The sequence below is a fragment of the Monodelphis domestica genome, chromosome 2 (genome assembly GCF_027887165.1).
Source record: "Monodelphis domestica isolate mMonDom1 chromosome 2, mMonDom1.pri, whole genome shotgun sequence".
Taxonomy (NCBI): Eukaryota; Metazoa; Chordata; class Mammalia; order Didelphimorphia; family Didelphidae; genus Monodelphis; species Monodelphis domestica.
The window spans coordinates 496495384-496520341 of NC_077228.1; the positions used below are offsets into that span (position 1 = coordinate 496495384).

The following is a 24958-nucleotide window of genomic DNA, read 5'->3' on the forward strand; positions in this document are numbered from 1 at the left end:
TTGTCTTGATCCTTCCTACCTTTGGCAAAAACTAAACTTTACACCATAATTCTAATATCTCTCAGATATGGAAGTTTCCCGTTCTGAACTTGGCTCCTGGGATGTTCATCTCTTCTTTGTTTCATCAGTCTCCTTCCTTAGCTCGCTCCCACACCCTTTTCCTTTTCTCTCTGACCTGTTTTCTCCTGGTATACAGTTATGGAAAGGCAATGACTGCTGTGGGAATGGACCAGGCAACCTGCAACTGGAGAGGTATGGCCTTCCTGCTAAATCAGTGTTGTCCTCTTACCCACCCCAACCCCCCAGTGTTTCCCTATGAATGATCTCCAGGGAGGTGAGATGGAGGAAATGCCTCGCCCTTGTGTGGGGTGAGACCATTGCGGAGGGATAGAGAGAGAGAGATGCCAGAGCCGAGGGAGACGAGAAAACAGGAGATTTGTACCGATGGTGGTTTCTAGCTAATGGGGTGATTAGTGGATGTCTCTGAGGCTGTGTTTATGTGTGGGGTCCCTGAAGGGGGAAAGGAAAGGACAAAGGGGGAGACAAAGACAGAATTAAGGTATTCTTAACCTTAACCCCTACCAAATGGTCTGTAAATAGATTCCAAAGGATTTATGAGTGTGTAGGGGGGGTGTTTCAATATAATTATTGAATTTTATGTATTCTGCGCATTTAAAAACATTCAGAGAAGAGATCTATACATTAGGCTTTGCCAGACTGCTAAAGGGGTCCATGATACAAAAAAAGGTCCAGGAGGAGAAGAGCTTCCCCCCACGCCTACAAAACTATTTTCCTTAAAGCAAAGTTCCTGGAGAAATCATGGAAGGAAAACCATGAAGAGCAGCAATTTTACTGATATTTCCTCCTCTGCCTGAGTCAGGCCCCCTCCTTCTCCAAAAAGTGTAGCTGGTAGGTAAAATGGTGGTACGGTGACTCACCTTAAAGCCAGCCCCATCCACCATCCATGTATGTGAGAAGTTCCAGAAATAAATGGGTGGGTTGGCTAAGGAGTTCCGAGAGCAACCTGTGGGGTTTCTCACAATTAGATTTGAGATTGGTCACAGTCCTAGGACTATGCTGGGGGAGAATTAAACATTTAGTGTTTAACACTAAATTGTCCCCTTTTCAGAGCTGGGGCTGGGAGAATCTTGTCTCTTCTCTGCCAGTTGTCTCTTAGTTGGTAAATTGTTTCTTAGCTGGTTGAGAACATTCTCTCAGTGCCAAGAAACTCCTCTCATTTTACAAACGAGGGAACTTAGTCACCTGGCTTTGGGCAGCTTAATTCAGGAAAAATGCTGAGAAACTTAAACATGGGAAACTTTCCCAGGCTTTACTGTCTCGTAAGTGAGATCAACTCCAAGAATATTCGGGGATCTAGGCAAGAACTGACTGCTACCTGAGCCTGGTTTATTACTTGTGGGGGAGACAGTCAAGGCACCCTTACAACCTCTAGGTATTTAAGCCCAATGATCGTGCCTACTGAAAATAAACAGATTCCCTGTCCATCTTCTAGGTCAGTTTTGTTCCTTGCCCCCTGTCTTCCGTTTTGAAAGGTCAGCCTCTGATCTTTGGAGAGCAGAAACTTGGATTATGAGTTCCAAGATGTATGATGAGGTACCTAGGGGACATTAATCTGAGTTACCACAGTATAGCTCGTGCCCCTAGTGGCTTAGGCTCCTTAGAGCCCACGAGGCAGAAAAGCTTTTCCAAGCTGGTGATTGTGGAACCTTCAGTGTTTCAAATCCCTAGAGCCTGTCACAAGGTGATGGACTGTCTCCCCAGGGCCCTGCTTTCTCCACAGCCTTCTAAGATGCCTCTGGGATCCAAGCTTGGAAATCCTTGCAGGAGGAATTCTGTTCTTTCTAAAGGCCAAATCTAAAGTTCAATCAGAAGACAGCTATTAGCGTCGATTTCCAAATCAAGGTTAGATTAACTCATTTATTGTCATCTCTAATCATTTCTTTGAAATCAGATGAGTTGCTTAAGTATGAGCGAATCATAACCTGACAATTCTTAAACAAAGAAATGATCCGTCTTCACTATTAGCTACAAATAGGACCCTGATGAGTGAATTTGCTCAAGGTTGTTGGCTATTCACTGCTGAAGGACCTAAAGGAAGATAAACTTTGATAAGACTTGGAGATCCAAAAGGAGAACTGTGCTGGTCTTTCACTTGACCATCCTCTTCTCCAGCCCCATTTTATAGCTCAAGAGACTGAGAACCAAAGTCACATCCTACTACCCTGAGGACAAAATTTCAATTCATCTTGGCATTTAAAGGCCTTTATGATAGGATTCCAGCAGTTTTTTCCACCATTTTTTTTTCACTTTAGTCTCCTGTACAAACTTCCAGTTATACTAGAGGCAGAGCGGTAGATCTGGAGACAAGGAGTTCTGGTGGTACCATCAATTTGCTTCCCTGGACCTGTTTCCTAATCTTTAGAATTGGATCTTATGTACAGCCCCCCAAGGCCTCTGGCTCTAAATCTATGATCCGGTGACTCTTAGCTTGGCAAAAAAAAATAAACTTTGTTGGTACTTACTTGTTCTTCCCCTTCAGAGGCAGTGGAGACAGTGCTGGGCACAGAATCAGGAAGACCCAGGTTCAAAGCCAGACTCTTTAGCTGTGTGTCCCTCTGTCAGCCTTAGTTTTCTCAACTTTGAAATGAGGACAATAACGGTGCCCACCTCCTAGGATTATGATGAGCATGAAATGAGACATTTGTAAAATGCCTGGCACACCATAGGTGCCCAATACATGTTTATTTCCTTCCCCTTGAACACATTAAAGAGTTTTGTTCTAGATATTTTTTGTGAATGTATTGTTGGAGGTGATATTTGTCTTCTTTCCGTAATCTTGTTTGGAGAAGATATTGGTCTATTTCATGTCTGGGAAGACTTCCCCTTCCTTTCAGACTGGTTAACTCTTACAGTATGGCAGCTCTGTTCTCACAAGGGTGTCTAGCCACACTGACACTTTAAGGTGGACCACTGGGTGAGCTGGCTCAGTGGCGTAGAGACCGGGAGGTCCCAGGTTCAAATGTGGCCTCAGAAACTTCATGGCCGAGTGACCCTGGGCAAGTCACCTAACCCAACGGTTTGCTACCTCTCTTCTGCCTTGTACTAATACTTGGTATCTCTTCTAAGTCAGGAGGCAAAGGTTTATTAAACATATAATAATTAATAAAGGGAGACCACTAACTTGTTCAGGTTTCCTGACTCACTTTTCCTATACCTAGAATAGACATTCCCCATATCTCTACCTATTTGATTCCACATATATCAGTTCCTAAAATGCACGAGGTACTGTTGGGGATCTTCATCCATCAATAAGTATCTACTGTGTGCCAAGCAGTGTAGATACAAATAAAAAGAAACAATTTGCTCTCAGAAGAGAGCTCTTCCTCCTACATCCATGGTACCTCTTTTCAGGTACCACTTCCTCCAAGAAGCCCTTTTAATTGTTTGTGTCCCCAAGTCTCTATTCAGAGTCCCTTCTCTCTCCCTGTCTGTCTGTCTCTCTCTCCCTTTACCTTTTGCCTTAGAATCAATACTGTGTATCTCAGAAGAGTGGTCAGGGCTAGATTAAGTGACTTGCCCAGGGTCACACAGCTAGGAAGTATCTGAGGTCAGATCTGAACCCAGGACCTCCCATCATCAGGCCTGGCTCTCAACCTACTGAGCCCTGTCCCCCTTCTCTTTTCACTCAATACTATTTCAGTCTTACTATCACAGTCATTTCATCAGCTCCCAGGGGTTCAATTATCATCTTTATGCAGGTCTATACATCAAGCCGTAGTTTTTCCCTAAGATACAGCCTTGCCATCTCCAACTGCCTCTTGGACATCTCAAACTTGAATATCTCACCCCAACCCTCCCTGGCCCTGAATGTCCGCCTCAAAGCCCTTCTCCCTCATCCCACCCAGCCAGTCTGCTTCCAGATTTGGGGATGTCTTCTTCCTTTATCCTCTTTCTTGCTTTTTCTCCGATTTTATAGTCACCAACAGTCAAGGATCTCCTCATGTCTTACTGGACTAGTTCTATGGTTTGTCATCTAGCCAGAAACTCTCTTCCCCTCCATGCGGCCTCAGGATTTCCATGGTGTGCCGGGTTCCGGGCTCTTGGCATCACTTACCCAGAAATCTCTTGGAAGTTGTAAAACCATGTCAACACTTCTGTAAACCTTTTCAAGGGCTTTTGTTTTTCAAAGATCTCCTAAATAAACAGAGGCCAGACTGCCCTTCATATGCTCAAAAAAAAAAACAAAAAAAACCAACCCACAACAAAACTAGTTTTCCTGTCTTAAGTGCTCTCTCCTCTCCCATTCAGACTCCACTCAGCTGCCAGGAGATGGTTCCAAGCCTCCCCAGGTCTCCCGGGTCTTAGAAGGCACCCTTCTTGGGAGCAGAGCCTTCGCCTTGCTCTGGATCAGCACAAGGCCTGGCATAGAATAAGCACACTCTTCCTGCCTTTCCAGTCTCTGGCTTTTTAGTTTGATCCTTGCTGGGCATTGAACGTGCCTAGAAGCTGGGGCCTCTTCCTTCTCCTGAGCTCTCCCCCTCCCCAAATACAAATAATTGACAATAAACATCCCTCTTTCAGGTCTCTTGTTGGCCGGATGGTCTCCAGCTTTGAAGGGTCAGCTTCTGGACTGTAGGCCAGTGTTTCTGTAAATGCCCCCTCTTACCCAGCAAGCCCTGGGGCGCGATTTTGATTTTTCGGGGGGCTTTTTTGTATCCCCAAGTTTAGCAAAGAACTAGAACTCGAGCTAGTGGCTCAGGGCACTGACAGTCAGTCCTAGAGACGAGGGCCTGGGTTTCAATGGAGGCACAGACACTTCCTAGCTGTGTGGTCCAGTGCCTAGCCCTTACCGCTTTTCTGCCTTGGAACCAATCCACTGTATTGATTCGAAGACGAGGGTTTAAAAAAAAAAAGTGGGGCCTTGGCGATCACCCGGAACAGCTGAGGAAAGTGGGGATCCCTGGGAACACACTGCGCGTTGCAACAGCAGCCTAAGGGTGGGCTGAGGGAGCCCTGTAGAAAGCCTGAGGGTGAAGCGGCAGAGAAGAGCCAACCATGGGGTCGCGGGCCGAGGACCCACCTTTAAACCGGACAGGGCAAAGGGTCAGTTTCGGGAATTAGGGCGGCTAGAAAAAGCAAAGCCCTCCGACTGTTCAGGGGCCAAGTCGAAGGGCAAGTGTTCAAGGGGCCAGGAGGGCTATGTAAGTCGGCAGCCCCGAGCTCCCGCCCCTCTGCGGCTGGCTCTTGAGAAGTACAGAGCCGCCGCGGCTCATAGCCCAGACCCACACGTGGAATCCCGGGAGACGCGGCTGGAGCTGGCACTTAAAGGTCTCGGCTCGCAGCGTAGTGTGGGCGGGGCGGCGCGGCTGGAACCGGTCCACTCTTCCCATTGGTCCTTCTCGATAATGGACAGGCGTCGCCTGCCAGCCCTACCCGGAGGAAGGTCGAGTGAAGCCCGCTATAACTGCGGGGCGGAGAGACACGCATGCGTGTGAGGAAGCCCGGTCCGGGCGCTCTCCCAACGGGTCACTTTAGCCCGTACTCCTATCCAAAGCCCTCCCGGCGCAATCTAGACCAGCCCACCCCTCCACAGCCCCCAGGGAGCGAGTCCTCGTTCTTCCCCTGACCAGCCCAGGTTGCAGGCGCTCGGTCCTCTCCCTTGACCCTTGACTTGGATCCCCTCCCTCTGTCTGCAAAAGCCTGGAACCATGGAAAGGGCCTTCCCTTCTCCCCACCCAGCTTTTCCTCTATTCGCTAATTGAGGAAATCTTTCCTGATTAACTCCGCTGGGACTTTAGCCACTCCAATTACTCCGGAAAAAATCCCAGATGAAGATGGATAAGAGAAACCGACAAACCCAGAGAAATCTCTAGACGTTTTCTGGCATCATTCCCGATCCCCTCTATCAGTAACCAGGCAGTAGATCTGGGGGCACATAGTTGTATTGGGGTGAGGGAAGGCTCCTACACGGTAGGAGGTGATGATGTCTCAGGGGATCCCCGAGAGCACTGTACACTATATATACATACCCTACCCCAATCCCCCAATCATGGACATCCCCAGTCTGGGGGTCCCAGACAATGGAGGAAGCTGGGAGGGGAAGGGCTAAGGCAGCTTGGCTGGAGGAGATAAGGGTGGGAGCCCCAGCCAGCTCCCACTAAGTAGGACTGGCTCACAGTGGCAGGAGGGAGAGGGAAAGCCTCCCCCATTACCCAAACCCCTGGAGACTAGGGGCCACCGGGGAAGACTACGATGACAGTCAATAAATAAGCCCAAGATGGGCAATAAGTACAGGAGGAGAGGAGAGGTCCAGAGTCCAGGAAGGATGGACGCAGGCAATGTGATTAGAGGACGGAATCTGTCCCGTCGGAGTCCCCATTGCCACACCCTTTTTACCGTCAATAGTTAAAATGGCCACCTGGAGGGGCAGCTTGAGATGGGGAGGACACAAGGACAGGAGCCTTTGGGGGTAGCTGTGGCTTCTCCACATCGACCCTTTTCAGGGCTCTTCCCCTGTATCCCTCAGGCCGGCCAAGGTACAGAGGGTACCTTCCATGCCCCCCAGAATATCTTGAGGCTCCCCCTGAGGGCACTCGAGTCAGCAGACCTGGGGGCACACGGTGTGGGGAAGGGGATATTCCCCGGGTACCTCCAACCCCCAGTCGAGGAGCAGGGGCAGACAGCAGGGGACGGGATGGAGGCGGACACTTCCCTTCTGGAGGTATGTCCAGCCGGAGTGGAGGGGTACAGTCTCGTGGGAGTGGGGAGGAGCCAGAAAAGAGGGGACGGGCTGGCTCCAGTGGGGGGACGCAGGGCTGCGCCCGAGTAGCAAAGGGGAGAGAAGGACCAGGATTTGTCGGAGACAGAACCTCGGTCCCCTTCCGAGAAGGCTGGGGAGCATGGAGATATCGAAGCAGTTCTTCTAAAGTGGTCACTTCTACAGCCTGACCGGGACAGCCAGGAGGAGGTGGCCTCACCAACACCCTCGGGGCAGGGGTCGAGCCACTGCGGAAGTGGGCAGAGCTCTCCTTGGCATTGTTCCCGTTGTGGTTCCACTCCCAAGGCGCCTGGACTGGTTGGAGTTGCTTAACTGGAAGCTCCGGGGTGGATTCGGGGGTGGGCAGGCAGGCCAGCTCTGGGGCAGGCATGCCCTCGGAGGGCGGCAGGAAAGTCGTATAGAGCTGGGGCACCGGGGGTGAGTCTCCTTCCTTGGCTTGGGCTGGTGGGTCAGGACCCCCACCATGGAGTCGGGCCAAGCTTCGGAGAGACAGGGGGCGGGGGAGTCCAGGGGTCTCGATGTCCTTATTCCCCCGGTGACCATGTCGGTAGGCATGACGGCAGGCACAGGAGACCAGGAAACCGGAAATCGAGGCCCCCAGGGCGAAGGCTGCAGCCACACTGGCCAGGAGGAGTGGGACCGGGACGGTGTGAGGGGACGAGGCATGGGAAGGATCTCGGCGGACCCCTGAGGGAACACAGAAAGGCTTAGTTGGAGGCAGAAGTGTTAGGGAAGGAGTCTGGGTGTGGGCAAAGACAAGAAATGCCATCCAGTGGCTTCCCTGAAGTCTACCCTCATCCCCTTTGGCAGCAGCCTCAACTCCGATGCCCATAGCCTTGACCTCCCCTCCTGAGCACTCAGACTCACACACACACCCAGAGGGGGGACCCCAGGACAAGAAGATCTCTGCACCCTAGTCCTGCCCCTATAGCCATGCTGAGAGCATCTCCCAGCCTCTGTCCATGCACAGGGAGTCCGTGCTGAGAGGAGGCCCCAGTCTGAGGAGGGAGGAAGCCCCCAAAAGAACATCATTAGTAAGAAGCAAACCCCAGTCACTAAGGTGTTAAGAAGTTCCCTGGGATGCAGCAACCCCCCCAAAACCACAAGTCCCTCCCTTACCTGCCTTACCCTCTATGTGAGCCCGAAGAGTAGAGGGCGGGGCCCAGGGGTGGGCATCATTGGGGGGACTGGGGGCCTCAGGGGGAGGGCTGGGACCCAGAGGCTCTGGTGACAGAGACCAAGTCAGAGCCAGTGAGGATGGGCTCCCCATCATGTCAGAGCAATTCAAACAGATGGATGATGACACCCCCCCCTTCACTGAACCCAGGAGTCCAGTACTCCAGCCTGGGCCACTACCACCCCCAGCCCCACAGACAGGAAGATCATAGGGAAGAGTGGGCCCCCTGATCACACCCCCACCCCACCCCATCCCAGCTTCTCACTCTCAGGAGTAAGGGAGTAAGGGTTAAACAAGCTGAATATAAGGGGCAGAATGGGAGAGAAAACTCACCATAGGCAGAATCCCCTGGCCCTGAATGACTCCCAGTGGCCCCATCTGTGAGGTGGGACAAAAAGGCAGGTTAATGGAGAGAGTTTGACCCCAAGGAGGCAAAGAAAAGACCCAGAGGAGCGTGAGTGCCGTGTGGCAGGGGGGACATCAGAGAGACAGTCCCAGCACTATCTGGGTGGTGGTGGTGATAGCTTCCCCTTACCATGACAATCTCCTTCCTCCATGACCTCCCTGTCCCCATCCTGCTCCAGATCAGCCCTGGAGACAGAGAAAAGAAGTTCAACTGGCCACTGCACCTAGCTTTCAATGCCCCACTTCCCCTCAGCCCTGGCCCCAAAAGAAGGAACCCACGGGGACCCTCACTCACCAGGCATAGCCCCTGACATCCATGCAGCCTTTGAAGCTTCCCCACCCACAGTATGGGTCCTGAGAGTCAAGACAGCTCCTGGGAGGGAAATGAGTCCCATAGGTGTGGGGAGGAGGCAGGAGGCAGGGGAAGAATCCCTCCTCCACAGGCACAGACATCTTCTTGGCTCCCCAAATAATAGTAACAGTAACTAGTATTTCTAGAGTGCTTCAAAGTTTCCAAATGATTTCTATATGTGGTCTTTTTCAAGTTTCGAAGTCCCAGAGGCGTTATTATCCTCATTTTATAAATGAGGAAACTGAGTCTCGCCAAGATGAAGTAACCTGTCCTGCTCACAGAGCAAGTGAATTCTTGTAAATACTCCCTCTCAAGATAGGATTTAAGACCAAGTTTTCCTGTATAAATCCATCCAGGATTCTACCTTCTAGAGCAGAGATATGACACTCCCTACCTAGCCACAAAACTCCCAGATTAAAATGTAAACGGGGGCAGGGGAGCAGCTAGGTAGCTCAGTGGATTGAGACAGACCTAGAGATGGGAGGTCCTGGGTTCAAATGTGGCCTCAGACACTTCCTTGCTGGATGATACTGGGCAAGTCACTTGTCCCCTATTGCCTAGCCCTTACCACTTTTCTGCCTTGGAACCATATAAAATATTGATTCCAAGATGGAAGATGAGGGTTAATATATATATATATATATATATATATATACATATATTTTTTTTGTTGTTAAACATTTCCCATTTATATATAGGAAATGTTTAACAAAATAAAATATAATACAGCATAGATAATGTTGATTTGTGGTTTTCTAAATCAATAAGTGGCCTTGGAAATAAATCCCTTTCTATTTGGACTTGGCACTATTGTTCTATGCAATAAAAAAGGGGGCACCAGGGTCTTTCCCATTTTAGTCTCCCTCAATTCCTACCCCCCCAAATTTGTGTCTAATCTCTTTAAATGAAGCATGCCAAATATTTCCAGATACCCTTTTGTGACTGCTTCCATCACAACTCCCAAAGTAGACTCTGCCCCCTCTGGCCTCTCATCCCCAATGTCCCCTACCTATCAAAGGTTCTCTGGGTTCTCCGATCCATCCTCCTAGCCCACACAATATTCCCCACTATGCTCCAATCTGCTCTGCCCGTCCCCAAGCAGCCTACATCCACATCAGACCCCCTCCCTCGGCGTCTCTTACTTTTGACAAGCACCATGCCGGGTACACCGACTGAGAGGCATGTGGACAACACAGCCCGAAAAGGCTACAAAGAGTCTGTGCCCCTCAGGATCCACCACCAGACCAAGAACCTGTCGGGCTAACTCTGCCGAGCGCTTCCCACCACACCTGGGAGAGGGACAGAAGAGGGAAATTATGAGTGGGGCTCCCTACCACGCAAGAGCAAACTGCAGAGAACAGAGCCTGAGAGGTGAGATGTAACCTCTGGGTTGGGACCCCTCATATGCTCCCCACATCTGTTCTTCCCGGGGAGAATCCCTTTCTCCTTCCCACCCATGACTCCCAAGCCAGTGAGGGGACTCAAGCATCCTTTATAGTCTCCTTGCCAAATCAACGGAGAAAACACACATAAGCCAGCTTGTAAACTATATAAAAACAGCTTTTCTCAGGGCCTGGAGGTTCTGGAGACTGGCCTGTGGTGTCTAAGTTCTCGGCTGATGGCTTCCCTATGCCATTTCACTGGAGCATCCTACGGCTAACCCCAGGGAGAGGAAAGAGAAGCTCTCTCAAAGACTTCACCGGGAAGAGCTGTAAGTGTCGATCTCCTCCAACAAGACCGGCTCGGTGTTCCCGTTCCCTGATCCTGGGGGGAGAACCTTCAGCACTGTCCCATCCTCAGTACCCAAGAAGAGGACAGTGGTGTTGCCATGGCGACCCGCTGCTCCATCCACAGCCACCTGTGTCAACAAGGCTCTGGAAAGGTACCACTCTGGAGTCAGTAAAGGGCATGGCAGCCCTGAGATGGTCCTATTGGAAAGTCTGTCCTCTCCAGTGACTCCACCAGGAGATCGAGTGAGGGGATAGCCATACTGGTAATGACTATGGGTCTAGATGTCTAAAGGGAGGGAGTCACACTGAGACCATTTAAGGCAAAAATTACTGAAGGGGGCGGCTAGGGGGGCTCCGTGGAGAGAGAGCCACGTCTAGAGATGAGAGGTCCTGGGTTCAAATCTAGCTTCAGACATTTCCTAGCCACTTAACATCCATTTTCTCACCCTTACCACTCTTCTGCCTTGGAACCAATATATAGGACTGATTTCTAAGGTAGAAGGTAAGGGTTTAAAAAAAGAATCATTGGATATTAGAAGCAGGAGGGCCTTTAGATAACATTTATTCCAAACCACTCATTTTACAGATGAGGAAACTGAAGCCTATAGAGGAGTAAGTATTTTGCCAAAGGCCACACAGCCAATAAGTGGGATATCCATGACAAGAACCCTTCTCCTGACTTCTAGTAATACTCTTTCCATTACAGGACATTAACTCTCTTCTGCTGCTGCTCTTCTCCCCAAACCAAGTGGATCAGGAGCCATTTTACTCTCCTTTCCTCAGAGGAATGGGGGGGGGGGGGCTGAGTTTTTCTGCTGTCCAGAGTAATTTTACTTCATATGCCTGGTTTCCCAATCTGAGTCACACTACCAGGACCCATGAAAAGGGGGTTAGGCTAGTGAGCTGATCCTCTCTTTCCCTCACTCCCCTCCCTACCCAAAGCCTCCCAACTTCCCCCTGCCCTGGATACCTGCCAGTGCGGGTGAGAAGGGGCCGATGGGTGGCAGGTGGCACAGCGGGGTCCAGCAGTGGGTGAGCCTTGATGAAAGTCAGGACTTCATCAGGGAGGTCCCGGGAAGAAGGAAATGAAGCAGCTCTACCCACCCCTGCACAGGACCCTGGCCTGAGGGATACATGGAGGGCAGTGCTCAGGGTAGGATGACTAGATACTGTGGTGCTCCCTTCACTGAAATCCTGCACCCCTTCCCTTCCCCACAACCCCCACTTCACTCCTCTGTCCTATCCCCACAATTGGGAGCCCAAGGAAACTGTCCTTAGCACAGCAGTTTCTTTCTAGCTCCGGCCATGGCCGCTCCTCTTCAAGCATCCCAACCTTAAATTCTGGGTTCTCTCTCCCCAACCCTATCCCGGCCACAGACCAGCCCTGTGTCTCCAGCTCTCTGCTGGACTTTGGCATCCTATGGGCATGTCAAACATACAAAGATGAGCTCACACACATAAACTCCCCCCCCTTCTCCATCAGACTTCCCTATCTGTGCCAAGAGTACCACTGCCACTCTCCCAGGCATCTTTCAGCTCTCTCCCTCCTCCTTCCACCCCCTCATTCACATCCACTTGCCAAGGCCTGACAGTTCCACCTCCACAGAAGCCATGCATGTGTCTGCTTTCTCCCACATATATAACCACCACCTCTCACCTGGACCACTGCAACAACCCTCCTAATTGCCTTTCTTTTCTGCAGTGAATCCTCCACTTAGCTGCCAAAATCATCTTCCTAAAGCACAGATCTGATCCTTAACACTTTTCTGCTAAAAAAAACATTCACTGGCTCCCTACTGCCTCTAGAATAAAATACAAACCACTCAGCTCAGCAGCCTTTTGAGCAGCACCTGGCTCAAATCGTTTTCTCCACCCTTATTTGAGATAACTTCTCTTGGAAGAATCTGCCTGCCAAGCCACACAGGATTCTTTTCTGTTCCCTTAATTTGGCACCAGGTCTCCTGCCTCTGGGTTCATACAAGCACCCTTTTAAGCCTGAACTGCTCTTTTAATTTCTGCCTTTCAAAAGCCGTATCTTCTTTCAAGCTAGCTCAAAGGGGCCCTTCCTTGAGGAAACCTTCCCTGATCTCTCTCAACAGGTTCTCTCTGTGTACTCAAATATTTCAAAGATTTAAAAAAATTTTATCTGTCCTGAATGACTATTTGCATTTGCCTTCTCCTCCTCCCCCTGAGAAAGCCCCCCATTTGAGGGATGTGGCAATTTAGCTTTCTCTTGTACCCCTAGTTGAGCACCTAGCCACTTAACAGTTTCAAGGTCTGAATAGACACTGTTCCATCCCCACTGAAGCTGCCAGTAGATACCTGGGTGAAGGGACCCTGTCCTCGGGCACAGGCGTCCAGGCTCCATCTGGGCTTCTCTGCTCCTTGAACTTGCCCTCAAAGCCACGTTCAATGTCATCCATGTAGAAGGCACAGACAGCAGAGCCGGGGATGCTACAGGACACCGGGAAAGTGTGGGAGAGGAATCGCATGAGCTGGGTCTGAGAGAAGGCAGGGAATGCTCCCTCCCTCCCAGGTCCCTAACTATCCTGGGTGTGGGAAACAAGAGCCACCATATTGCTTGGTGGCGAAGCCTTAATAGAGGATTGATTAAGGCAACATTGACCTCAAGTCAATTTGGGATGTAATAGGGCACAAAGATTATGGAAGCCAGCACAATGGTTAGGACAGAACTTTCTTCCTCTACCCTAACTGATGACCTGAACGGAGAGGACCTGAAGAATAAAAGGCTACAGTGTCAGGGAGGATGGCCATATTGGTTGGGAGATCTCCCACACCTCCTTCACATGTCTCCCAACCTGTTGGTCTGGGTGGTAAAGACCCCAAAGAGTGCAGGACGTCCATGCAGAGGGGTAGGTCCAGTCAGGGCCTGAAGTACATCAAAGTAGAAGGCAGAGTCTCCAGGGACGGAGCAGTTGAGCCGGAGCTTCAGAAAAGATGTCCAGTGACGGTCCAAGGCTCGAGGAGAGCCACCTATATCACGTTTACACACACGTGCTACACGAGAGAACTGCACCTGGTGGGGAGAAGAATCAGGGGACACCAGGATAAGTGCTAGGGTAGGGAGGGGGAATATCAGGGGAATCAGGGTCAAGAGAAACATGGAGAGCTAAAAAGATAAGTCATATGGGGAGAAATAGCATTAAGTGTGCCAGAACAGGCTACGGCTGTCCTCTCTACGCAGAGAAGAGTCCCCCACCTTTCCTCCCCAAGGTAGGGTCCACTCAGCTCACCCGTCCCAGTCGAGCATCCTCCACAGAGACTTCTCGGAAAAAGAAGTAAACATGGTCTCTGTGCTCCACGGCGTGGACAAAGTGTGGCTCTGGGGAAGGGAGTGATGAAATGGGGAGTGTCTATACGGGTCTCTTCCATAATGATTACTCTCCATCCCTGAATCTTCTAGTACTTCTTGAAACCCCACACCCCCATGCATAGATAACCTTTAGCAGATTTCCCACTCCTCCCCAGAGCCCACTACATCCCACCAAAAGTTCTAGGCCACCCCAGATTACCTCCCAAACCCTGGTCCCCCCTGACCTCGAAGCCACTTGGAGTCGTACTTGGCGGAGCGGAGAGGAGGTTGGGGGCCAAAACTTCGATAAACAACAGCATCGCTGGCCTGGAAATCTGCAGCTGTGGCCGAGTAAAGGCTGCCCTCTGAAGGGGGCATCCGAGGTCATGGGAAGACATCATAGAAAAACGGAGAGATGTAAGGTGGAGATCATGAAAGGACATGAGAGCAGAGGTGGCTCCCTCCTACCTTTCCAGGTTTCCTAGGACTTTACTCCCTGTAGTCCAGTGGCACAGGCCTCCTTGATATTCCTTGAATGAGACCCTCCATCTCCTGGTTCTGGTCCTGTGCACTGGCCATCCCCCCTACCTGGAATTCCTTCCATCTTTATCACTGTCTCCTGGCTTCTCGGAATTCAAAGTCCAGCTAAAATCCCACCTCCTACAAGGAGCTTTTCTCAATCCCCTTTAAGGCTTATGCTTTCTCTCTGTTGATCATCTCCAGTTTATCCTGTATGGCTATATTGTGTGCATGTACATCTATATTTATCTATGTATTTATCCTAGCTTGCTTGTACATAGATTTTGCATGTTTCTCCTCCATTAGACTGGGAGCTCCTTGAGGGCAGACACTGCCTTTTCCTTTCTTTGCAGCCCCAGTGCCTGGCACCCTGTAAGCCCTTAATAAATGCATCACTGTTTCATGAAAGGAAAGGAACCACGGGAGGAGGGCTCATGGAAAGAGAACATTGATACAAGGAGGGAAAACCCAGGAGAAGGGAGCACAGTGAATCTCAGAAGGAGATGAACATATTCCAGAGATGTGTTTTGGGCCATTTGAAACCACCTTTCCACCCCAAATCCTTCAGAGAAATTGTCCTCTCCTCCTCCAAACTCCTGAGGGTGATGAACACCAGTGAATGATAAAGATATGGATTTGGTTGGGGTAGGAGTTTCTCTCAGGCACTAGCCGTCATTCACTCTACCGGTCCATAACTTTTTACCTGCAAAAATGGCGACACTGGACTGTGTGGCATCAAAAGGGCATCGAGCTTGCCCGCTCAGCTCCTCACCTTCCTGTTGCAGGGAAGAGATCTGTGGTAGGAAGAAAGGGAACCATGATCCTGAGGCCCTTGGGTATCTCAGGGAATAAACTGAAAATCAAAGGTATCTTCATCATCTTCGTTCCACTTATGCCTCCTTTATACCCTGACCCTCCCCTCATTCCAGATTCTCCAGGGTCTCCTAAACACCTCCTATCTCCTGGACTTGTGCACCCCATTCAACACCCCAAGATCCAACACTACCCTGTGACTGTCCCTCCCCTCTGTGCCATGCCCCACCCATGCCTGTTACCCTATCCCCCCAACCCCCGTACCCCATAGCTGCGACACATGGGGCTGAATGAATTTGTCCCGCAGGCAAGGAGGGTCCGGGAGTCCCGGGGAACAAGGACACGGATGTAGTTGTAGCACTCGTCCTAGGGGCCCCAGGAGGTGGGACCAGAGGTCAAAGGTCACTGAAGGTAACAGGGGAACCGGGCATTCTGAGATCCCCAAGGGCAAGAGAAGGGCTGGGGACTGGACATGCCAAGCAATGTTCCCTTTGGGTTGTTTCCCCTGTGTTTTGGGAGAGGAAGGAAAAGAGGACTTGGGAGAAGAGGTCATGGGGGAGGGAGACAACAGCCCACCTCCCAATCCCTTGTCACACCCCTCACCCTCAGCTTCCCTCGGACAGCACAGTTCTCCACATCCTGACTTCTCCATGTCAGATACTGATGGAGAAGAGAAGGAAAGAGGTTTTGTGAAGGACACACATCATGTACATACCTACGCAGAAACTTCAAGAGGCTCGAACCCTATCAGAGCTTTCCAACCACCTCTATGGAGACTGGATGTCCCCCAATTCCAGGGGTTAACCCCAGGTCCCTCCTCCTGGTTCCTTACTCCAGAACCCAAGCTGTTCCTCAGTCTCTTACCTTGTTAGGTATCAGCCCTTCCCAGTCCTGAGTTTGAAGATCGAAGGAGAAAACATGATCCCTATGGGCACAAAGAGGGAAGGAATGGGTCAACAGGGCAATATTCCATCCCTCCCCCTAACTTTCAAGATGGTAAATGCCCATTGCCAGGTTTAGATATACATGGCACTCCATAGATAAGCACAGCTTATCCCCCACACCTGTTCTTCACCTAAACACGGAGGGGACTGGCTTATGGTAGACCCTCATCAATATGTCTTTGTTCCAGCGTCCATATATTGACCATATCTCTGTGTGTCGGGTTCATGGGTCTATGTTCGGTCAGTTCATATGTTCCACGCAACTTACCGGGCAGCTACAAGCAGAGTCCTGTTCAGGATAAGGAATCTCTGAAAGTCCAGACCGAGCTCTCTAGCCACAGCGTCATCTTCTAAGCCCCGGAACCAGGCTAATGGTGATATGCCTGGTAGGGGAAGAGTGGAATGGAGAAATATTTGGGTAATCAATGCCTCACCCCAAAAACCTATTACCACCATTCCTATAAGAAGAGGGAGAAATCACTAAACTCCCTCCCCACAACAGAGAGAGCTACTTGATCATGGATGAAGTAAGAATAAGTTGCTGGTCCCTTTCTACTCTTTTTTTTTTTTAAGGATCTACGTTTAAATCCTCTTGTGGCTTTTTAGTCATTTGTCCTGTCTAACTCTTTGTGACTCCATTTGGGCTTTTTGTGGCAAAGATTCTGGTTTGCCATTTTCTTCTCCAGCTCATTTTATAGATGAAGAACCCGAGGCAAACAGAATTAAGTGACTTGCTCAGGGTCATACAGTTAGTAAATTTCCTCAGGCCAGATTTGAACTCGGGAAGATGATTCTTCCTGCCTTTAGGTCTGGCATTCTATCCACTGTACCATCTAGCTGTCCCCAACCACTATTTCAGCCTTATTATCTACTACTTCCCTACCCAGACCTTCTCTTTCAACCAAACCACCTGCTCATTCATTATTCCTCAAAATGCCTCCTATCTCTGTTCAGCCCATTCCCCTTATTTAAAATGGAACAGCCAATCCTTTGCCTTGACTTATCCAAATCCTCCATCCTTCTGGTTTAGAGCAAATCTTCACTCCTCCGTTAAAGCATCTCTAGCCATTCCAGCCAACAGTGACCTCTCCATCCTCCAAAGCCCCATAGCATGGACGTCCATCCTTCTCATTGAGTAATGAAGGATGACTGCTTTATCTACTTTTTATGCTTTTCTTACGTCCCCAGCTAGACTGAGTTCCTTGAGGGCTAGGACTGCGTCGGAGTCATTATATTCTTTAGCATCTAGACCAATATCCTCACCCAATAAATAATTAATTGCTGATTGATTAATATGAGAAGCTGAGTTCCAGTGTGGAACCCACACTGGTCAGTGGAGGGACGGTGCTTGAATGAGGGGAAGGGGCTGATGTCTGGGGGAAGTCTGAGCCAAACAATGGCAGAAGTGGAAGAGAAGGGCTGAGTGGACATGGCTACCACTCACCTTGGAGGTCAGAGGTCAGTAAAGGATGGGGATCCTGGGGGAAGGTAGCCTTCGTGGGAGGAGTCCAGAGTAGCAGCCATACCAGGAGCACAAAGGACATGAAGGGAGGGCCACGGGGCATCCTGGGCAGGCCAGCTCAGGCCCCAGGTGGCACTCTCTGGCCCATATGTCAAGCCTGAAAGAAAAGACAGGGAGAAGATTGAGGGGAGGAGACTAGGGAGCTGGGACCCTGGCCTCTCTGGGAGATTTCAAGCCAGGGTGTGGACACCAGGGCTCTTTCTTTTCTGCAGTTTGTTCTTCTCCAACAAGGGTATGAACATAAGTCCTCCCTTGGTCTATCCCCAGGGGACCCTAGAGAGGGGAGGGGATCCTTCCCGACACCTGTCCCAACCATGTCTGTCACTGTCACTCAAGTTCCGTCTCCCCAAACAGGCGCAAACCGGCTGCTGCAGGAAAAGACAGACCCAAGTGATGACCTCAGGTAAGGTCAGGGCATATCCCTTCTCCCTGCCTAGTCCCTCAGTTCCTCTCTCTAGGTCCCCTGACTTTCTCTAGTTGATCCCCCTCATCCCCCTCCCCTTCCACCAAACCCTCCCTGTTATAATTAGATGCTGAAGAATGGGGGGGAGAGCTGTTGACACCTCACATTATAAATAGTAGTTCCTGAGGACCATTTGAGGGAGAAGGAGCAGTCTACTCTTGCCCTCCCCTAACAGATCTTCCTCGGTGCAGCCTCCCTGGCAGCCCAGTGTATATGTGTGAGGGAAATACTGTGACAATCTCTCATCCTAGGGCTGGAAAAGAACATTCTGGCATTCAGGTGTGCCCCTGCCTGAGAGATACGGAATGGTGGGGGTCGCTGCTCTGATCCAGGCACAGCTCCCCAGGACTAAAGGTTCAGAACTGGAGGGAGGACCATCTTAGCCAAAAATGAATTTGCATTGAAGCCAAATTGAAGGCTATATTTAGTTCTGGCTGCAGCTGTCTCCCCAGACCCCCTCCCTTCCTCCTCTCTCTGGCCCCCCTGACCCAGTCTATCTGCCTTTGAGAGGGAAGCACCCCCCGTGGGGACACTGGGAGGAGAGCGAGCTGGAAGGGCTGGACGGCCCCATCTCCTCCTTCCCCTCCTCATCAGGCTGCCTCTGAAATGAACATATAAATAATTCAGCCACAGCAGACAACTCCAGGCCAGAGGCAGGGGGAGAGATGGATGGGGTAAGGGTGGGAGGTGAGGTGAAAAGAAGATCCTGAGACTGGGAGCCATGCCTCCTCTCCCATCAGCCTCCTGAAACTGCCTGGCCCTGCTTTCAACCGGCTCTGGATTGGTGGGTTGGGGGGAGGGGGAGCGGGAGGGAGACAGAACCCAGTAACTTGGGGCCTTTGGCAGTAATGGCTGCTCCAGAGCCTTTTCGGGGGGCACCAGGAGGTACCCCACCCAAAGGATGAGTGTCCTTTTAGCAGATACAAATATGGGTAGATTCCGTTATCATCTAATCCCCTCTTCCCCAGGTGAGAGAACTGGGAACCTTGTTGTTCTAAGATCCCAGCTCCCCTCTTCCCTGCCCCACCCCTCCAGCAAGCTCCATTCCCAGAGTCTGGAACCCAGGTGTCCCCTCCCTCCCCCTGGAGAGAGTCCCCTCCCCCACATGACATCATCTGGGGGAGGCTAACGTCAGATAGGGACCCCAGAGGGCTCAAGGAGGGGAGGGGGCAGAGATGCCTAATGACGACCCCTTCCCCTGAGAGGAGAGCAGCCAGCTAACGACCCCCCAGGCTAACAAGCCACAAGGCCCCCCTCTTTTCAGGATGCTGACACTCCTCTGGGAGCTCTCCTGTTGTCCTTCCCATTCCTCTCACACCTTCCCTCCTCACCGCTATGTTGCCCTTGACAACAAGTAGTATCACCCTGGAATGACTTTGGTCCGGGCCAAGCTGCTCCCTTCCTTCCAGCTCCCTAGCAGAGCCCTCTTTTCTCTTTCCTGGGCTTGCCAGGTGAGTGACCAGGATCATACCCATCCCCACAAAGAGGATGCCGAAGCTCCAGAGAGAGAGGAGAGGCCCAGGAAGGGCGAAGGGCAGTGGAAGGAGGAAGCAGAGGATGTCAAGAGCCAGGAGAAGCAGGGACGGGCACCATGGACAGGGCACTGTGTACTGGAGCTGGGTTGGAGAAGCGAAGGGTTGCCAGGCGTTGGCCTCTTGGGGTGCCCTTCCTGCCTAGGAGGGATTGGGCAAAGGGGACACCTGAGGCTACTGGACAGGCCTAGGAGAGAGAAAGTGGCCTCGAGGACGAGACCCAGGAAGCTCTATAACAGCCGGGAGAGGATCCTCCACAGAATCCAGCAAATACTTAGCAAAAAGGCCCAAGCTGGAAACCAAGACAATAGAAGCTTATTTGCATCTCATTTGCATGTTTCATCTCCGTGCAAAATAAGCACACAGCATCCCTCCACTCCCCTCCATGCCACACCATCCGGCCAGTGGTGGTGGTTCCTGGGCTTCTGACAAAGGCCTCCCAGGCTGGCTCCTTTCCCCAAAGAGGTCCCCAGCGCCCTGAATCTCAGCTGCTTTCTGCCTAGGTCATCCCATGCCCCCTTGCCCCAGGGCTGATCTAGGCTGGCCTGGCCTGGCCAAAACATCTGATTGGGCTTTTTCTGGGTACCTTTACTCTCACCTGCAGGGCCAGGGGAGCCCTCTGCAGCTTCTGCTAGGCATTAGCACTGTGAATTCATTCACCTACTCCCCAGGCCTAAAGGGGGGAATCTCAGTCCTGCTCTCCCTCTAGTGCCCCTGATACTTCCCTTACTTTGACCTCTTACTTCCATTGTGGCAGAAGTATTTGTGTATATGTGTGTGTGTGTGTGTGTGTGTTGTATGAGTGGGGGTGGGAGAAATGGTAAGCAAGGTGGGATTAGTGAACAGGAGGAATCAGCATCCTGAATCTTTCAACCAGCCAAATCTCACAGGGACTAGGCTCGCCTGGGCTCACCTCCGGTGTGGAAAAGGAAGCTGGCCCCTCTCCTAGCCTCAGGCTCAAAGCCACCTCTGGGGAGTGGCTGGGGTCACAGCCAAAGAGTCTGGCAGGAGGGATTGGGGTGGGGGGGCTCTCACCCTGGGACAATAGCAGGAAACCCTCAGCACTGTAGTCCAGCCCCCTGTCCCCCTTCCTTTCGGGGAAGGGGGGGCTTTACTAAGGAGGGGCTTAAGAGAACTCTACCCTCTCCCAGACATTTTCCCCTCCTCTCTCTTCTCTGGTTCTAAATAAACAGTGACTCTACCATTCCCGTCATTCCCAGAGCAAGGATAATCCAGGTGTCTAGACCCCTGCATGAGGTGGGCACTGTGCCAGTAAATGGAGAAATCTCCAAATTGTCCCGTCCCTACCCCTCCTCCCCCCTTCCCAACTCCGGAGCTCCAAACACCGAGGCCAGGGGGCCAGGGGCTGAGTGTCTGCTGCCTGGGACTCTGTCCCAGAGCCACGTTAGCGAGAGGAGGGGCTTGGGAGGGGGTGCCTGTAGGCAGGGAATTGACAGGAGACTGGGGGAACCAGAGAATAGGGCAGCAGATACAAGGCTTTGAAAGAACAGGAGAGGGGACAGGAGGCAAAAGATGAAAAGATTTAGGGAGATCGAGCTAAACTGGTAGTCAATGGGTCCTCCAAATGGAGTCTACCATGTCTGCCCTTTTCAGTGGCAACATAAAATAACAAAGTCCCAAGGTAGGTTTGGGGTTGGGGCTGGGGTCGCAGCCCTTCAGGAGGAAAAAACGACTTGTACAAACACCACCCCTCTACCTGAATACTATGCGCTGGGGCCTGGGGTCCCTCCTTCCAGGACTCAAGTCTTCTCTCCCTGCCTTAGAAAAGCTACTCAACCAAGACATCAAGGTCCAGGAATGATTTCTCCCCTCCCTTGCCCTATCCCCTTCAATTCTAAGTGCCCCGGTCTCCCTATACCTTAGGTTGAGGTGAAAAGGGGTTAGCCCGACAATTCAATTCGCTCTTGACAGGGAACCCCACTACTCCAGATCTGACCTCGGAAATTATATCCTCGCCCCTCCCTAGAAGATAATACCCCCCAAAAGCCTCCCAGAAAGTTGGGGTCGAGGAAGCTGCGCCAAGGCTCCCCCAGCATCCCCGAGTCTCCAGTTCCCCAGTCTTGACTCGCGCCCCAAGATCCCACAGCACAGCTCAGAGCCTGCCCCCGCGGCTTCGGAGGACCCCGCCTCGGCCGCTCCCCCAAACCCCACAGTGTCTGCTCCGTTGCCCTCCCTCCATTCTCGACCAGCGAGTCTGCTCGGCCCCGGCCCCGGCGCTTCTCTGCGATTACTTGCCCTGGAAGCCAGGTCCGTGGGGTGGAGGCGACGGCCGCGGGCTCAAGGGTCCGGGGCTCGGGGATCCCAGGGGTCCCGGGTTTGGAGGTCCGGGAGCGGGGATCCTGGGAGATAAGGAGAAGGTCTCGGGTTGGAAGGAGGGGGCCGGTAACCGGGATTGGGGATTCTGGAAGGGCTCCCGGGTTTCGTGAGACTGGGGTCCGAACCGCAGAGCCCACTCCGGCCGCGGCTCCGCGGAGGAAAACAATGCGACCGCCCGGAGCTCTCGGCCCTGGCCTCGGCCGCCCCTCCCGCAGGCGGCCCCAGCCCCGCCTGCAGACACGCCCCTCGCTCCTCGGCGTCCAGTCCCGACCCGGGAAAGCTGTCAAGAGGCCGCCCTCTCCACAGCACAGTGGCCAATGGTAGGGCCCCGCGCTCTGAACACCTATCTCAGAAGAGCAGCGAAAGGGGGGGGGGGGGGGTCTGCCCGGGAGGGAGGGAGAGAGGGAGAGAGGGAGTCGGAGAGACGGAGAGAGAAAAAACAGAGACCTTCCTAGGGAGAGAGATTGGGGAGTACGGCCCTTATGGCCAGGGAGAGGCCGTCGAGGAAAAAGCATTTAGGGAGGAAGGAAGGGACGCGGAGAGGACAGAAAGGCCGGAAAGCGGGGGCCCCAGGGCTCTCTCTCTCTCTCTGGCCCTTTATCTCCTCCCCCACCTGGCTTTTGTGAGCCCAGAACCGGGACCCGGGGAGGGCTGCCCTGCAGATCTTGGGCCAGGTGACCTCCAGGGTGTCTGCTACATATAAATCTAGGAGCTTGTGAGCCTCCTTCCCTGGCCCCTCAGGACCCCCTAGGCTGACTGGGCCCAGCCCTCCCCCAAAGAAACCTCCCATTTCCCCAGCTGTAAGCTGAAGCCTAGACCAGGATCTACGCTGCGAGGGGTCGAGAAGGACAGAGTTGGGGAGAAAGGACAGATGTTTGTGAACCATGACGAGAGGATCCGATTCAAGCAGAAACAGGGGAAACCATTTAGGGGGCAAAGTCTCTCCAATTCCATTGAGGCTGAGTCAGGGAGGAGCTGAGGTGGGGTAAGGAGAGAAAGAGCTAGACAGAATGGACCCTGCGCGCAATAGGATGATGCTGGACAGGTAAAAGAGATTGGGTTTAATGGAGGGATAGAGAGACACCAGAAGCAAGTAGCAACACAGATTCGGATAGGCTCTGAGACAGATACAGAAAGGCACAGAGTCAAATACTGTCTTCCCCACCCACCCCATTATCCCTTTCCTGGCATAGCCCAAGCTGACACTGCTCACGTTCTGTACCCCAAGCTCCTAGCCTTTCTTTAGCATAGACACTGGAATTGTGAGCCACTACCATCTCCCCTAAGATGGATTCAGTCATTTGTCCAGTGGAAAAGCAGAACACTGCTCTCTCCATCCCCACTCCACCACACCCCCTACAAAGCCCCTTTGATTCCAGGAATTGCTAGCATGGAAAGAGGGAAAGCTCTTTCAGGCATCTCTGTTGTTGTCTCCACCTTGGAGATGCCTGCTCAAGATTCCTTCCTGTGTGGGTTTGGGATGAAAAACATTCTTGAAATTCTGGGGACAGGGGGCAACTTGGGGGGGAAGCATTGGAATTTCTGACTTTTTTTCCTCTGAGCTTCCCCCTCACTTCCTAGTCTCTGGAGTGGGGGAGAATGAGCATAGCAGGGTTTGTTCTTCCAGGCAAGACCTGGCCAAAGCAGCATCAGAGTGGGTAGCAAATGGGCTAATCAACAAAGGCTGAGAGAGAGGCACACATAGAGGGAGAAAAAATATATCCACAAAGAAAGAGAGACAAACAGAAATATATACGTAGAGAGAGAACCAAAGTTAGTGAGATAGCCATGCTTTCCCAGGATTATTTGCTATGAGCTCTGGATTCATGGTATTGGGTAGGCAGTAGTGCTGAGATGCAGAAAGAGAGAGACAGTGAAGAAACTCAGAGAAGAGGACTGAAGTAGGAAATGCATGGAATACCGTGTAAAGTTGTAAGGCTTAATTCTAGTCTCACTTCAATTTAACAGGTATTTACTAAATATTAATAGTAATAACATATTTGCCTAATGCTTTGAGGTTTACAAAACACAGCAAACATTGCCCAGCCCTGTTGTCTCTAGGATAGAAAGTAAGGGTTTAAAAGAGACAGACAGACAGACTGTGTGTGTGTGTGTGTGTGTGTGTGTGTGTGTGTGTCTGAGAGAGAGAGAGAGAGAGAGAGAAAGAGAGAGATTTCCACCTTGTCCAAGTCTAAAACCCTATAAACCTGAATCTGTACTCTGAGTTCATCAGTTCTCTATCTGGAGGTGGATGGCATGTTTCATCATGAGCCCTCTGGAATTGTTATTAGTCATTGTATTGATCAGAGTTCCTAAGTGTTTCAAAGTTGTTTTTCTTCACATTATTGTTCTTATTATATAAATTATTCTAGATCTGCTCATTTTATTTTGTATCAATTCATATAAGTCTTGGCAGTGTTCATCATTTTTTACAGCACATTCATATATCGTCACTTGTTTAGCCATTCATTTCCTCAATTAACAGATATTCCTCCAGTTTCCAATTTGTCACCACAAAAGAGCTAATATATATATATATACATATATATATATATATTAATCTTTCTTTGATCTCTTTGGGAGTATAAACTTAGTAGTAGTATCACTGGATGAAAGGGTAAAAGAGTAATGGTAGACCTAGTAGTGGTATTACTGGGTGAAAGCTTGAATTTCTTCCTCTGAAAACTGTTCATATTCCTTGACCATTTATCATTTGGGGAATGGTTCTTATCTTTACAAATTTGAATCTGTTTCCTATATATTTTAGCAGAAAAAGCCCTTTATCTGAGAAATGTATGCCAAAAATTCCTCCCTCTATTTCCTGCTTTTCTTCTAATTTTAGCTGAATTGGTTTTGCTTGTAAATAAAATTTAAAATTTTATAGAACCAAAAGCATGCATTTTACCTCCTTTGAATCTTTCTATCTCTTATATGGTCTTCTCCTATCCTTAGATTTGATAGATAATTTCTCATATACTCCTCTACTTTGTAATGTTATTCTTTATGCCTAAATTATGTACCATTTGGAGTTCATGTTGTGCAAATGATTACA

At 50.9% G+C, this 24958-nt stretch overlaps 1 protein-coding gene and 1 long non-coding RNA gene across 13 annotated transcripts; one reads left to right on the forward strand and one right to left on the reverse strand.

The window, feature by feature from the left end:
• Positions 1-5945: 5945 nt before the first annotated feature.
• Positions 5946-22135, reverse strand: SEMA6C (semaphorin 6C). Of its 12 annotated transcripts, none has more exons than XM_056819356.1 (19): positions 21826-22115; positions 17497-17671; positions 16321-16435; positions 15973-16033; positions 15712-15768; positions 15373-15474; positions 14999-15089; positions 14022-14141; positions 13718-13806; positions 13283-13500; positions 12786-12917; positions 11434-11586; positions 10434-10607; positions 9876-10022; positions 8677-8754; positions 8512-8567; positions 8310-8354; positions 7919-8023; positions 5946-7486 (listed from the first exon to the last, which is right to left on the reverse strand). In XM_056819356.1, exons 2-19 carry the CDS (start codon positions 17615-17617, stop codon positions 6420-6422), a joined length of 2931 nt encoding a protein of 976 aa, XP_056675334.1. In that variant the 5' UTR covers positions 17618-17671; positions 21826-22115; the 3' UTR covers positions 5946-6419. The 12 variants fall into 12 exon arrangements, with proteins under 12 accessions (XP_056675334.1, XP_007485472.2, XP_056675337.1 ...); XM_007485410.3 differs by having other exon boundaries at positions 7928-8023; positions 21826-22114; XM_056819359.1 differs by lacking the exon at positions 7919-8023 and having other exon boundaries at positions 21826-22135.
• Positions 6609-20934, forward strand: LOC103095694 (uncharacterized). Its single transcript, XR_463404.3, has 4 exons — positions 6609-6742; positions 9964-10726; positions 17929-17977; positions 19489-20934. It is a non-coding gene; the product is annotated as an uncharacterized LOC103095694 (long non-coding RNA).
• Positions 22136-24958: the final 2823 nt, after the last annotated feature.